The sequence below is a fragment of the Hemicordylus capensis genome, chromosome 10 (assembly GCF_027244095.1).
Source record: "Hemicordylus capensis ecotype Gifberg chromosome 10, rHemCap1.1.pri, whole genome shotgun sequence".
NCBI classification, from domain to species: domain Eukaryota; kingdom Metazoa; phylum Chordata; class Lepidosauria; order Squamata; family Cordylidae; genus Hemicordylus; species Hemicordylus capensis.
In genome coordinates this window covers 16,374,825-16,390,413 of record NC_069666.1, presented here as the reverse complement: position 1 = coordinate 16,390,413, position 15,589 = coordinate 16,374,825, and the positions used below count along the sequence as shown (strand labels likewise).

The 15,589-nt window shown below is 45.4% G+C and overlaps 1 protein-coding gene across 1 annotated transcript in view; it reads left to right on the top strand.

The window, feature by feature from the left end:
- ZNF592 (zinc finger protein 592) overlaps positions 1–15,589 on the top strand; it is a 47,604-nt gene that overhangs the window by 1,239 nt on the left and 30,776 nt on the right. The window contains exon 2 of the mRNA XM_053272843.1: positions 13,191–15,574. Coding sequence (XP_053128818.1) covers positions 13,199–15,574 — 2,376 coding nt within the window. The 5' untranslated portion in view covers positions 13,191–13,198. The remainder of the gene's footprint in view (positions 1–13,190; positions 15,575–15,589) is intronic.

Here is a 15,589-nt window from a genome sequence, read left to right as displayed (position 1 = left end):
TTCAGTTTGGTCTCTTGTGCTTCGCATCCGGCTCCATGTTGACACACACATTGTCTTTAACAGATCTGAATTCTTTCCCCCACCCCTACTCCCATCTTTTCTTGATGAGGTTTGTTGCCTTTTTCACCTGTCACTTGCAAGCACTCACTATGGGAAAAGAGAGCATCACATACCGAGTTCTCCTGCTAGTAGTTGCCAGTGTCTTGAATTACGTTAGGTTCACATGGTGAGTGCTGCTACACATTTCAATTGGCAGAAAGAAAATTCTTCTTGGGAATGCTAATCCTTGTAGCAACCATAACATTAATTGATTATCTAGACCCATATCAAACTGGCTTTCAAGCAGGCTGTGGAGCTGAAACTGCCTTGATCGGCCTAATGGATGATGTCCAATTAGGTATTGACAGAAGGAGTGTGACTCTGCTGATCCTTTTGGATGTTTCATAGCTTTTGATACCATCAACCATGCTATCCTTCTGGGTCACTGAGGGAGGTGGGATTAGGTGGTACTGTTCTACAGTGGTTCCGTTCCTACCTCTCAGGTAGATTCTAGTTGGTGTCATTTGGAGACTGTTACCCTGCAAAGCGAGAGTTACTGTATGGAGTTCCACAAGGCTCTATACTGTCTGCAATGCTCATTAACATGAAACCACTGGGAGAGATCATCAGGAGATCTGGTGCAGGATGTTATCAATGTGCTGATGACATCCAAATCTATTTCTCCCTATCAACTTCATCAGGAAATGGCATAACTTCCCTAAATGCTTGCCTGGAAGTGGTAATGGGCTGGATGAGGGACAGCAAACAGAAACTGAATCCAAATAAGATAAAGGTACTGATTATGAGGGGACAGCACTTGAGAGATGATTTAGATCTGCCTTTTCTGGATGAGGTTACAATTCCCCTTAAAGATCAGGTGCATAGCTTGGGATTGCTCCTGGATCCAAAACTCACTCTGTTTCTCAGGTTGAGGCATATGTACTACCTGGCCAGGAGCGCTTTTTATCAGTTTTGGCTTATACATCCGCTACACCCTTTTCTGGAGGTAAATGACCTTAAAACACTAGTACATAGGTGGTGACCTCCAAGCTTGACTACTGTAATGCACTCTACATGGGGCTGCCTTTGTACGTAGTCTGGAAACCACAAACTGGTACAGAATGTGGCAGCCAGGTTGGTTGCCAGGACAACCTGAAGGGACCATATAACACTGGTTTTTAAAAAAGAATTGCACTCGCTGCCAATATGTTTCTGAGTGAAATACATAGTGCTGGTTATTCTCTATAAAGCCCTGAATGGCTTAGGTCCAGGGTACTTAAGAGAGTGCCTCCTTTATCATGAACCCTGCCTCCTGTTAAGATCTGGGGAGGTCTGGTTACGGTTGTTGCTGGCTGGTCTGATGGCAACTCAGGGCCAGGCCTTCTCTGTGGCTGCCCCAGGGCTTTGGAATGCATTCCCTGTCAAAATAAGAGCTTTTCCATCTCTAATTGCTTTTTAAAAGGCCCTTTAAAAGACCTCTATCAGGCTTTTAATTAAAATTAACTAATTTTAAACTTTTTAATGGTTTTACTCTGTGAAATTGTTTTTTTAATTATTCTGCGAACTGTTTAATTGTTTTTATTCTGTGAAAGTGTTAATTGTGGTGTCTTATTTTTATATTATAATTTGGATTATATATATCAGGTGGTAGGTTTTATATGGTGGTAGATAAATATGATACATATAGCCCAGTGCTAGTGGCTGACATGAGGAAAGTCACTTGAAGTAGTGCCATTGAAATTAAAAGGATTGTGGGGCGGGGGAGAAATTGATCCTTTTAATTTCAGTGGGACTACTTCAAGTAACTCTCTTCATGTCAGCCAATATTCCTTGAAAAGACCTCTTGGCTCTTGTTTAGTCCAGTATTACATGGAAAGTTGAAAGTGTTAGTGAAACTCACTTGTGAGTATACATATTTAATATAATTTTACATACATTTTTTCTTGAGAGCCCAGAGTGCTTCATAGTTTTATTTATTTATTTATTATTGATTGATTGATTGATTGATTGTCCTTACAGGCTAAGAGTTAATTAGGCTTGCCTAAGACCACCCATGACTGGACAGATTTAATTCAGGGACTCACAATCTTGACAATGATATTACACCAGCTCATAGTCTTAGATTGCGATCCTAAACAAAATTACTAGGAAGTTAGCCACCTAATGGTGCAGCAGTGAAGTAACTTGCCTAGGGAGCAAGAGGTTGCCAATTCGAATCCCCAGATGCTGAAAGGCATTATTTCATACTGCACAGAAGGCGGCAATGGTCAACCCCTCCTGTATTCTACCAAAGAAAACCACAGGGCTCTCTGGGCGCCAGGAGCTGACACTGACTCGACAGCACAACTTTACCTTTATCCTCATGAGGCTATTAGAGAGCTGGCGTAGTTTAGTGGCTAAGAAACTGAGTTATGAATCGGAGAACTCTGGTTCAAATCTGACCTCTGCCATGAACTAAGGTGATCTTAGGCAGTCCTTTCTCAGCCTCAGCCCTCTGCCTGCAAATAGGAGGGTGATAATAGTTACCTACTTACAGGGTTGTTTTAAGGATTGCAACTCAAGTGTAGAGCTTTGAACACTACAAACATGAAACTTGAAAATGTTATACGATTGCTAAGTATTGCTCTTGAGTGAATATGCATAGGATTATGCCATTAGTTTGTTATCCTGCTTGTCTTCTATAATGGGATTCAGGGCAACACACACAGCATTTTCAGGTGGTCTTCCAATCAGGCACAGACCAGCCCCAGAACTGCTTAGCTTCAACAAGATTGTTGCATTGTGTGCCTCCAGACAATGCCCTTTATGTGAAATTAGGCCAAGAATAATAGTCATAAGAGATTAACCCTGCCTAGAGGTACACCCTGCTGAAATCGGTGGGATTTATTGCTCTGCAAAGTGTTTGGGGTTGTGGTGTACATTTTAGAAGCATCACAATCTCCTGATATGTTTTAACTTTGGGATATTATGTAGCAGTCTTCTTTATTGCCAAAAATTCAACTTCATGGTGCAGTTGAATGATTATGCTACAGTAGTTTCAGTTTGTACCAGTTTGCAGAAAAAGAATGCTTTTTGTGTTCATAGTAATAATACCTGGAATCTGTATGGTAAACCTTGGAGTGCTGATTCTCTGTGTAATGTTTCTCAGATGGGGTGGGGAACAGTTTAATACTCAAGCAGTTTTGCACATCTTATTGGCGATAGGCCTGCAAAGGTTCAACAATTGCCAAAGTGTGGGATGCTCCTTTTCAGGGACTGCAGAAAGGAAGGAGTCAGGCTGGGAGCTTCTGTGGGCCTGGTTACCTCAGGTTGCAGAGTCCACAGCATGGGAAAGAGACCTGGTAATGGGTAGAAGATGGTGTAGGAAGTGTGGGGACTGGGTAGGCGTGTGTGGTGTGCAAAAGACCTATAAAAGTGACGCTTAGGTTCATAAGCGCCTCCTCATCTCTTACAACTTTTAGAAAGGCAGCCGAGACACATTTGTTCACCCAGGCTTTTAATTAAATTTTGTTTTAATTGTGTTTTTAATAGCTTTAACATTTTAAATTTTAATTGTTGTGATGTTTTCATCTTTTTATCTGTTTTTGTTGTTTTGTTATGAACCGCACGGAGACTTGCGTTTTTGGTGGTGTATAAATGTTTTAAATAAATAAATAATGTTTGAGAGATTCTGATGCAAGAAGCTAGGGGTTGTTCTTATATATAAAGCATCATTAATGTGCATGGAGCTTTCGAGTAACAAGAAAAAGGGGCCCTGCCCCCAGGAGTTTACACTGTACAGTTGGACACAGGACTGGCAGCAGAGGGAGGAGAGGAAGACAGTGGCAAGGTTAGTGGGAAGAACACACATTCAGTTCAGTTGCACATATTTGGATACTGGTGACTCCTTCTGAATTTAGCCTTAAATATATATCAGCAATACTTTTGGGGTTTTTTGGAACAAAAAATGTTTGTCTATTCTGTGTTTCTATCCTTGAGGTTCTTCCTTTCAAACTTGTGCTGATATATACACAATCCGCTAGCAAGATGAAGTTCTTTGGAATCATTTTTACTGTTTTCTGCCTACTCTCTTGAGTTACTTTGTTATATCTTTTTTTTTTTTTTTAATCATGCTAGTCATCTTGACTACTGCTGGAGAAATTTGGCAAACTGTGACAGTGGGTGAGGAGGAGTTCTGTGGTTGGCTGCAATATTTCCACCTCCTCTTAATCCCTGGCACTTGTCTTCTGTCTGCAAGAAGGGTATTAAAATGTCTGTGTTTCAGTAGCATTAAGATTCTTTGAATGCAGACAGTTTCAAAAGCAGTTCTGTCTGGGAGAGAACTTGAATCACTGGAAAGGGCTTTGAAATGAACACGTAAACCTGAGCCCAAATTTTTGTTGGGCTCTGTGGAGGGTGTTTGTGTCTGACCTTTTTGGATCTTCCGGGTCGTTATGATGTTTAATTCTATTAGCATTCAGGCCTTATCTCTTTCAGCTTCACAATAACCTCCGGAGGTCATTGCCATTTTCATGGTATAGGTGGGGGAGTACAGCTCTGTGTGTGTGTGTGTGTGTGTGTGTGTGTGTGTGTGTGTGTGTGTGCACGAAACTTCTTGAGGAGGCTTGTCCAGTCATGACAGAGCAAGGGCATGGACACATTGCAGCCCTCATCTGCTGGGCCACAGTGACTCAGAGTGTGCTATAAATCCTGGAAGGCCCAGCGTATAGTCAGCGTTGATTCTGGACCAGAGGGCTAGCTCAGATTTGCATCTTGTTTCCATAATTTGCACCCGTATAAATACCAGACAGCTGATCTAGTGTAGTGACTAAGAGTCTGGGCTGTGAATCAGGAATTTCCCCCGTTCAAATCTCACCTCTGTTATAAATTCACCAGATGGCCTTAGGCAGGCCGACCTCAGCTTCCCAGCTGCAATATGGGGATAGTGCAGGGCTTGGCGAATCCCAGGTGCCAGGGAGCTGTGGCATCTAGAAATCTAACCACGATTAAGTTATTCAGAGGTAGTGTTATTTAGTAAAATCTGTATTTGTCCCAGGCAGTCTTATTGCTATTCTGTTACTTGTAAAGAGGATAAAGAGAAGCCCATTTAGGAACAGAGGAAGCTAACCTACTGTAGGGCTGTGCACATCCGGAGGCTTCCTGTTACTTCTGGCCAAAGAAGACATGGGGCAGCAGGGAGGTATGCTGCCGCCCCGACGGACACTTTTAAAATGGAGCACTAGTGGGGGAAATGTAGCGGGAGGGGTAAGGGCACCCTCCCCCACCCTTAAAGGTATGTGCCTCCCTGCCTTCGAGCCACCCCCTACCTGTTCCATGCACATCCCTATTCGACTGAGTCAGACCCTTGGTCCATCTAGCTCAGTATTGTCTACACAGACTGGCAGGGGATTCTCCAAGGTTACAGGCTGGAGATGGCAGGGAGAACTTGAAAGCATGCAAGTGCTCTTCCCAGAGCGGCCCCATCCCCTAAGGGTAATATCTTACAGTGCTCACATGTAGTCTCCCATTCAAATGGAAGCCAGGGTGGGCCTTGCTTAGCCAAGGGGACAATTCATGCTACCTAAAGGTGCAGTGGGGAAATGACTTGCCTAGCAAGCAAGAGGTTGCTGGTTCGAATCCCTGCTGGTATGTTTCCCAGAATATGTTTCCTAGAATATGGGAAACAGCTATATCGGGCAGCAGCAATAGAAGAAGATGCTGAAAGGCATCATCACACTGCGCGGGAGGAGGCCATGGTAAACCCCTCCTGTATTCTACCAAAGACAACCACATTGCTCTGTGGTCACCAGGAGTTGACACCGACTCGAGGGTACAACTTTGCCACAAGATCAACTCTCCTCCCTTTACTGCTCTTCCAGCCAGTGTTCCCTCTAACAGGGACTCCCAGATGTTGTTGACTACAACTCCCATAATCCCCAGCCAAAGGCTATTTCAGCTGGAGATGCTGGGAGTTGTAGTCAATATCTGGAAATCCCTGTTAGAGGGAACAGTGCTCCCAACAATATCTGCCACTAAGTCTGGCAATTCTGTCAAGTGTCCATTGTCTGGCTCCTAACATTTTGGTCTGGCTTCTAGATCCAAAAAAAATTGGAAAAGGCCTATGATATTTACTGTTGTATTATCTTGAGTCCTTACTTACGAAGTTCTTTGCATAGCACTTTTTGTATAACACTTGCTGTTAGCACATTTTGAGTGCTATGCAAATACGAATAGATTATAACAGATGAACCCGCATCTGTGCCTGGCTATAGCTGAAGGCAGGAAGGGCAGTTCCTGGAATGTTTAGAGATTGCCACTGGCCTTTCATGTAGGTAGTGATAATGGATGCCCAGTGTTGCTCAAGAGTGGAACTGTTTGCTTATCCAGGTTTCTGCCCAAAACAGAAGTTGTTTTAAATATGCTTACGGCTATATTTCTATTTCTTTTTATGTTTAGAGTGTTTAATAGAAGTCTTCCTGGAGTTCTAGGAATAAAGTGTTGGGGTGTTTTGGTTTTTTGAATGAATCGTTTCATTTGCAGGGAGCAATTGCTAGCATGTTTGGAACTACAGCAGATCAGTCAGCCTGTTTCCCTGAAATTCTGCTCGTTTTATTGGGGTTTAGATATCCTGGGATGGTTTTGTGGTGTCTGAAACATCTTGTGATGATAAGTTTCAAGCCCACCCATGTCTGACAGTAGTGGACATTATTATTAAAAATATGCATATACCGCTTTTCAACAGAAACATGTTTACATAGCAAAAGGAATGGGAAGATGGCTCTCTGTCCAGGAAGGGCTCACAATCTGAAAAGAAATGTCAAAGGGCCAAAAGCCAGTGACAAGGAAGCTATGCTGGATTGAATAGGGGAAGGACTTCAGCTCAGTGGCAGAGCATCTGCCTTGCATGCAGAAGGTCCTAGGTTCAGTCCCTGGCAGCATCTCCAGATAGGCTTGGGAAAGACTCCTGCCCGAAACCGTGGAGCAGTCCTGCTCAACTTAAGTCCCCCTCCCTGCCCCCCCCAGCTGTTTTGGGACTATTTTATTTAACGTATCTTTATACCGCCCCAAACCAAGGTCTCAGGGCGGTTCACAACAAAGCAATCAACAAAACATTAAAATCAATTAAAATTCTAAAAAAACGATTTAAAACAAATCAACTCCCATAATCCCCAGCCACAGTGGCCAGTAGCCAGGGATCATGGGAGCCGTAAGCCAACATCTGCAGGAGAGTTGAAGTTGAGCAGCCCACCTGCCAGGATGCTGCCTTCCCTGGTTGCCTGTGTGGCCCTGTGGAGCCCAGCAGAGAGCGCGGCATTCCTCCTTTGGGGCTTCTGTCTTCCCCAAAGGGAGCGAGGCTGAAATGGCTCCGGGCTGGTCGGGTCCTAGTGGCGTTGAGCAGATGAGGCAGAGAGAGCTGCAGGGAACAGCTCCAGTGGGGCCGTCATGCTGGTTGGGGCAGGAAGTGAGACCAGGGTGGGCCAGGGCTCGGAGTAGGCTTTAAGCCCTGCCAGCTCTGTAAAAGGTAAAGTGTGTTGTCAGGTCGGTGTCGACTCCTGGCGACCACAGAGCACCGGTCCCTCTAATTTTTTTCATCGCTGTGCGGAATGAGTTTTGTTCTGGGCGGCAGTATCAAGGCACTGTGTGCACAGATGCATTCCGAGTGGGGCTTTCCTGATTCAACCTGAGTGGGATCTAAAATTAACTGAGTGGACATCAGAAAACTTGTGAGCGCATGCACGTGCACACGCCTTAGAGCAGGGGTGGGGAACCTTGGCCCTCCAACTGTTGTTGAACTGCAACTCCCATCATCCCCAGCCACAATTATTATTGTGGCTGGGGATGGTGGGAGTTGTAGTTCAAAAATGGCTGGAGGGCCAAGGTTCCCCACCCCTGCCTTAGAGGGAACAGTGCCACAGAGCCCTGTGGTTGTCTTTGGTAGAATACCTGTGCAGTATGAGATGATGTACTGAGGCATTTAAAGCCAAGACAGCCAATGATGAAGGCTGCTCTTGAGCATGGGAGTCGGAAGTTCCCCTAGAGGGGGGACCGGCTGGATGCAGCAAGCCAGGAAGGAGGAGGGCTGAGGTGATGAAGTCAGCCCTCCTCCCCAGGCCTACTCTGAGGCTGACCTTGTGTGTTCCCATCCTGTAATTCTGGGTTCAAGGAAGGCCAGGAACTCACCACCTCCCCCTTGGAGCTTTATATTACCAATCTAAAAAAAAACTTTGTGTTTAAGTAATCTATATGGAAGCCTATCATAATGCCTTTATATAAATCTCTGTTGTAGCTACATTAGGAAAACTGTTCAAAGTTCTGCTTATCCCATCTCAGAACTGGTTTAGAGATGGAGGGAGTGCAGAAAGGTCTTGTGGTGCATGACTTGTCGCCATAGCTAAGCAGGGTCTGCCCTGGTTGCCTATGAATGGGAGACTTGATGTGTGAGCACTGCAAGATATTCCCCTCAGGGGATGAAGCCGCTCTGGGAAGTTCCCTCCCTGGCTTCTCCAAGATAGGGCTAAGAGAGATTCCTGCCTGCAACCTTGGAGAAGCCGCTGCCAGTCTGTGAAGACAATACTGAGCTAGGTAGACCAATGGTCTGACTCAGTATATGGCAGTTTCCTATGTTCCTACGAAGAATGACCTTTTTGAGTTAAGGGGAGGGAAAGTCAGTTGTGGGAAGGCATGATAGAAGACAATTATGAACAGAATAAATAGAATGCAGAGAGAGAGATGAGTCTCATTCTTGCACACATCGCATCTGAGGGGAGTAAATTGTTTAAGTGGTTTGACAGTTGGTTCAAGACACATACAAAGGAACTGCCAGGATATGGTCTGAGAGCATATTGTGGCAGTGTTAGTAAAGCTAAGTAGGTCTTAGCTGGATCAGACCGCACAGGATCCCTAGGTCAGCTGCTCTGATTTATTATGCAAATGATGCTACGCAGGTGACCTTATGGAATTCACTGCCAGAAGATAGGGTGGCTAGCATAAACCACTTTAAAGAAGCATTGGCATTCGTGGAGACTCGGTCTAACCATCATTTTTATCCATGATAGATATTTTAAATATTACTACTATTATTATTATTATTTGGGGTGAATATTAGGGTTGTACAAAGAATTGGCTTCAAAGCCAATTGACTGCATGTTGCTCCTGGCCCTGCCGCTAGGTGGTGGCCTCCAGCACTAACCTCTGTGCAGAAGAGCCCTGAACACAGTCCTGGAGAGAGCCGTTAAAGGACTCCGAAGCCATGGGAAGACTCATTGACATCAAGACTCATTGACAAGTCAATTGAATGTGTGTGGCAAGGCATGCAGGAAGTGCTGGGAAATGTAGTCCTTCCCAGCATTTTCTCCATAGAGCTCTATGGGGAAAGTGCTGGGGATGGCTCCATTCCCTGGCGCTTCCTGTGTGCCTTTGAAAACATCACTGGAGCTTCCCTTTAGCTGCTCTCCCCGATGACCACACTGCACAGAGGTGAGCGCTGGGAGCCGCTGCCTCCCTCTGGGACCAGGGGCCATGTTCAGCTGATTCCGCTTTGAAGCCACATCTTTGCACAGCTCTAATGAAGCTACTTCTCAGGCTCAAACTACCTGCTGTTTTTAAGTAGGTGCTTGCAAGCACATGCTTGAATTGTGGGTTAAATAGCGGCTGTTCGAGACAGGGGGAGGGGGCTTTAGCCCTGTTCCGTGGGTTCTGATTGGGGCCCCTGTGGCTGCTATTTAAGGGTAGGATGTATATAAGGGTAGGGTATATAAGGGTATATAAGGGTAGGATGTAAATGAAATCAATATCTGCTTGTCTTTGGCAGTTGGGTTGCTTGTCCATGAAAATGAAGACATAAGCCCTCCTTAGCCATTATGTCCTACGAAGAAACATCTGTGCACTCGTACATGTGTTTGTGGGAATGTTTGTACCTGCATTCATTTAAAAAGTGAACCTGGGTGCACGCCCCTCAAATGCATGGTACAGATAGGAAGTATACTGCTGTACCTGCATTCATTATACCATATCAATCAATATCTTTATTACAGTACTTGACCAGACTTCAGCATTATAGTACAAAGTTAACGTTCAGTGCAGTTGGTACAGCCTGTAAGATAGCTCAGTTACATTTAGGTAGAGGAAGTTTACCCAAATCATGGACATATCTCTACCTAACCGATGGAGGTGGGGCTTTGCCATTGCTTGACGAATCTTGTATGCAATAGCACAAAATTTAGCAACACAAGAAGTAGCATAACAAATCTATAACTGTACCTGTGTGCAGAGCCACCTAATGGCACAGTGGGGAAATGACTTGACTAGCAAGCCAGAGGTTGCTTGTCCGAATCCCTTACCTACAGGTGAAACTCGGAAAATTAGAATATCGTGCAAAAGTCCATTAATTTCAGTAATGCAAATTAAAAGGTGAAACTGATATATGAGACAGACGCATTACATGCAAAGCGAGATAAGAACAATATCGGACCTCTGAAAAGTATAAGCATGCATATGTATTCAGTACTTGGTTTGGGCCCCTTTTGCAGCAATTACTGCCTCAATGCGGCGTGGCATGGATGCTATCAGCCTGTGGCACTGATGAGGTATTATGGAAGACCAGGATGCTTCATTAGCGGCCTTCAGCAATTCTGCATTGTTTGGTCTCATGTCTCTCATCCTTCTCTTGGCAATGCCCCATAGATTCTCTATGGGGTCAGGTCAGGCGAGTTTGCTGGCCGATCAAGCACAGTATACTGTATACTTTTCAGAGGTCCGATATTGTTCTTTTCTTCAGTCCTTGTCTTCTTGGTTCCATGTAATATTCTAATTTTCTGAGATTGTGGATTTGGGGTTTTCACGAGCTGTACGCCATGATCATCACAATTATAACAAACTAAGGCTTGACTTATCTCGCTTTGCATGTAATGCATCTGCCTCATATATCAGTTTCACCTTTTAATTTGCATTACTGAAATTGATGGACTTTTGCACGATATTCTAATTTTCCGAGTTTCACCTGTATATGGGGTAGCAGAGGTATAGGAAGATGCTGAAAGGCATTGCCTCATATTGCACGGGAGATGGCAATGGGAAACCCCTCCTGTATTCTACCTAAGACAACCACAGGGCTCTGTGGGTGCCAGGAGTCGACACCGACCTGATGGCAGACTTTACCTTTATTTGTGTGCATGTACCCTTGTATGAGTGTTGAACATAATGTGTGAATCGGGCTAAAGTTCTTTGAAGGTGATGCTTCTTTATGCTCTGATGGGAGAAGCGACTACTTGAACTTTTGAGTAGGGCGGCTGCCTCCACAACTTCTGCCGGTGCTCCAGGAACCCTTCTGATACAAGTTTAAATAACTTTAGAGTTTTAGCTCTTCCTGCACAGTTGCTTTGTGTTCTGTAGCAAGGGAATGGAGGGGTTGCCCTGTTATTTTCTGTGCTGCCACACTTGACAGCTCCAAAGAGAACGAAGCAGAGATTGGACTTGGTTCTTTGTGACCTTTGTCAATTTAGACCAAAAGCCTTCTCCTGCTTCGGCCTACATATATATTTTTTAAAAAAATATTTAGTACATTTGTATACTGCCCTATACAAAAAGGTCCCTGGGCGATTCACAACATAAAAAGCCATTGAAACATGACATGATAAAAACAATTTAAAATACAATAAAAACTCTAAAAACCGAAGCTTTAAAACTAAACTAAAAGCCTGACTAAACAGGTATGTTTTCAGGTCCTCCTTAAAAATATTCAGAGAAGGGGAAACTCTAATTTTATTTCTGTGTACAGTTCAGAGTGGGCGAGGCGAAGAAGAGCCATCACCTTATAGCTTTGTCAGCCTGGAAGGGATTGCTTTAATGGTTATTTTGGCAGCGATCCTCTCTGCCGTGACTGTGGACCAGCTTTGAATAATCTCTGGACATCACAGTGTATTTCCTTCCCTATTTGGCATGGCCCACATGCTTGCCAAAATAAAACAAAACAAAAGGCAACACACAAGGAAACAGACGAGAATCCCAGTGTGCAAGAAATATGAAGCTGTGTGTTGTATCTTAAAACAAGTGGGGATCTACAATGAAAGGTTGCCGTGAATCTCCAGACCTTAACAGGAGTGATCCTGTTCGGAGCTCCAACCATCCTGCAGCAGCTGGGAGCGGGGAAGAGTGAGGTTTCAGGAGGGGGAAAGGGGCACTCTTTTTCTTTCCCACTCTCCTGAATCCTTTCCTCAATGTACTAGAAAGTGCTTAAGGTTTTGGATTCAGAGCTGGTGACTAGCCCTGTAGTGAGCTAGGGGGTAGGTTTCAGCCGACTTGGAACAGGAAAAGGTGTCCTTGGGGGTGGAGGAAGGCCTTCCTGTTGACCCTTCAGTTGCTGTTGGACTACAATTCCCATCATTCCTGACCAGTGGCCCCTTCTGGGGATGATGGGAGTTGTAGTCCAACAACAGCTGGCGGGTCAAAGCTGTACAGCTGTAGACAGTGGGGAGGGTTTTTTAAAAAAACTTCCTGGTCCACATTCTCCCAGCCCTACTCTCTCTTCTAGGATACTATAAGGTGTTCAGGGCTCAAGTGGGCTAGTTCCGTCCCCTGCCTTCCACTGGCAGCCTCAACATTCTGTGGCTCCTGGAGGCTGCTGGGCTTGCTCAGTTTTGATGGGCTGTTTGGTTTTCTAATTTCTCTTAATATATTCCTGCATATCTGGGGAGTTCCCTGAGCATACAGAAACCACTGCCTTGTCTGTGGATGACCCTATTTCACGGCAAACTGATAGGCATGGGACCACCAAATTTGCTGTTAGAAGAAATGATGATAACCATATTTTTTGTTTTTTTCCATACCTGGGTTTTTATTCTCCACCCCCAACCCCTTGTACTGCACTGTTCCGAGGCCTATGGAGACCTTGACTTTGCATCTCAACAGCAGGTAAATCCCCAGCTGAAATTCTGCAGAATATTTTCACTCGTATTGCTGCCTCTAGTGGACTGATCATTACCCCTTTAGTTGTCATGCTAGAAAGTGCAGCTGTTTGTCTGAAAACCAGTGGAAATCCTAGAATGTAGGAACTAATTACATGGCATCATGTACGTTCCTTTGTCTTCCTAGTTTCTCTGAAGTTGCTAGAATCCACTGCTGTGTGACTGTAGAAAGAGGGGTGTGTGTTGACAGTGTGTTTTGCTTTGTTATAGTTTTCATCATGGGGGACATGAAAACCCCGGACTTTGATGACCTGCTGGCTGCTTTTGACATTCCTGACCCAACCAGCCTTGATGCCAAGGAAGCCATTCAGACAGCTGGTGAGGAGAACGAAAACCATCTAAAGCAGTCGGGAATTTGCATAGATGAAAACGCGTCCTTGTCTCACACGGTGCTGGCTTCTGATGTTCCAGTTGTGAGCGTCATCGTGAAGAACACATGTCGTCAAGAATCATTTGAGGCAGAAAAGGAAGGTAACCACCTAGGACCTGCCCTATTGCACAATGGATTCCGTGGGTCTGATCTGCCTCTAGAGACTCACAATTATGAGAAGTTTGATTCTGCTTTCATCAATGGTGATGGTTTGAGGAACTATCCTGAAAAGTTGGAGCAGTCCAAGTCGGAGCCTTTGCCAACATTCAGTCAGTTCAGCCCCATCTCCAGTCCTGAGCCAGAGGATTCACTCAAAGAGAACAGTATTGTAGATAAACCTAAACATGCCCCGACTCCCTACTTCCCGCCACATCCCATGTATATTCCATCGGGGTCATCTGTGCTAGATCTGCTTAGTAGGACCCTACCAGAGTCGGAGTTCAGTAGATTTATGTCAACTGGGCCATCACTGTTAGATCTGCTTAGTAAGAAGCTACCAGAACCAGAGTTAAGTATGTTTGATCAATACTGTAAAAGAGATCCAAAGATAGATGTGCATGGACTGCAGGAGACAAGGCTGGATGCAAGCAGGAAGGAGCAGGACACCAGTCCAGAGAAACACGAAACATCCAGCAAAGATCTTGTGGACACAAACAGCTTCCTCAGTGAAGGGCAGCCCCTTGGTACTTTCCATAGCAATAACCTGGGAGAAAGTAAAGGCTCTGCTCCCGAGATGACATTCTCTTCATCTGTCCCACCTCGCCAGCGTATCAAACCTGCTCACTCCAAGCTGTCGTCTTGCGTTGCTGCACTGGTAGCCCTTCAGGCCAAAAAGGTTGCAGGCATCTCAAAAGATGATCAGGCTAATGTGACAAAAGAGCCTTCTGGCCCCTTTAAGGATGGCATCAAGGGAAGCCCCAAAATGCCAAAGTCACCAAAGAGTCCAAGAAGCCCTCTTGAGATGGTACGGAAGGCCAGCAAGCAGCCCGAGTCTCCTCGGAGTGTCTGCAGTGACAGCAGTAGCAAAGGCTCCCCTTCCGTGGCAACTGGCTCTCCCCCAGCGATCCCCAAAGTCAGGATCAAAACGATTAAAACCTCTTCCGGTGAAATCAAAAGAATGGTGACAAGGATCCTGCCAGACGCAGATGATTTGGGCAGATCTCCCCAAGAATCGCCTGCGGAGAGTTCTGCAGCTGAAGAGCTTGTTAAACCCTTCCCTTCACCAGAACCAAGTGCGCCCATGGAAATAGAGTCGTGCAAGAGTTTTGCTAAAACTGCTGCTCAAGAGACAAATCTAGCAAGTCCCCAAGTCGACAGTATAATAGCAGACATGCCGATGAGCAGCATCCCCAGTGCATCTCTCTTGGCAAGCAGCAGCAGCGGGACGATAAAAGTCGGCATTTTGGGACAGCAGTCAAGCAAGAAGCAGCAGCCGGGGACTGGGGCACAGCCTTGCAACCCGGCCAGCTTTCTGCCTAAAGCGGTGCACCTGGCAAATCTCAACTTGGTTCCACACAGTGTTGCTGCTTCTGTGACTGCCAAATCCTCCGTGCAGCGGCGTGGTCCGTCCCAGCTGACACAGATGTCGGTGCCGCTTGTGCACCAGGTAAAGAAAGCGGCTCCTCTTGTTGTGGAGGCATTTAACAAAGTGCTGCATGGTGCCAATCCTGTGCCAATATATACCCCCAACCTCAGCCCTCCTCTCGACAGCAGTATTCATGTACCTGCGTCTGGGTATTGTTGCCTGGAATGCGGTGACTCGTTTGCCTTAGAAAAAAGCCTCACGCAACATTACAGTCGGAGAAGTGTCCACATTGAAGTCATGTGTACTCAGTGTTCGGCAACGCTGCTTTTCTTTAACAAGTGCAGCTTGCTCAAGCACGCGAGAGATCACAAGAGCAAAGGCTTTATCATGCAGTGTTCTCAGCTGTTCATGAAACCCATTTCTGCAGACCAAATGTTTTCACCCTCTCCGACAAGCTCGTCAGTGTCTTCGACACCTCAGATCGCACGTTTTCCCGCTCTTGCACAAAAGTCTTGTGTGACGTCGTCGGGAAGCGGGGCTGGGAGCGCAGCAAATGCTCAACCCGCTCTGCCTCTGTATGCAGATCCATTGAGACTCATTCGTCATGGATTAAAGTGTTTTGAATGTAATAAGCAGGCACTGGACTATATTGCCCTAGCAGCGCATTATCAGAGAACCTCAGAAGATAATGACGGACTGGTAAGTTCCTTGTAT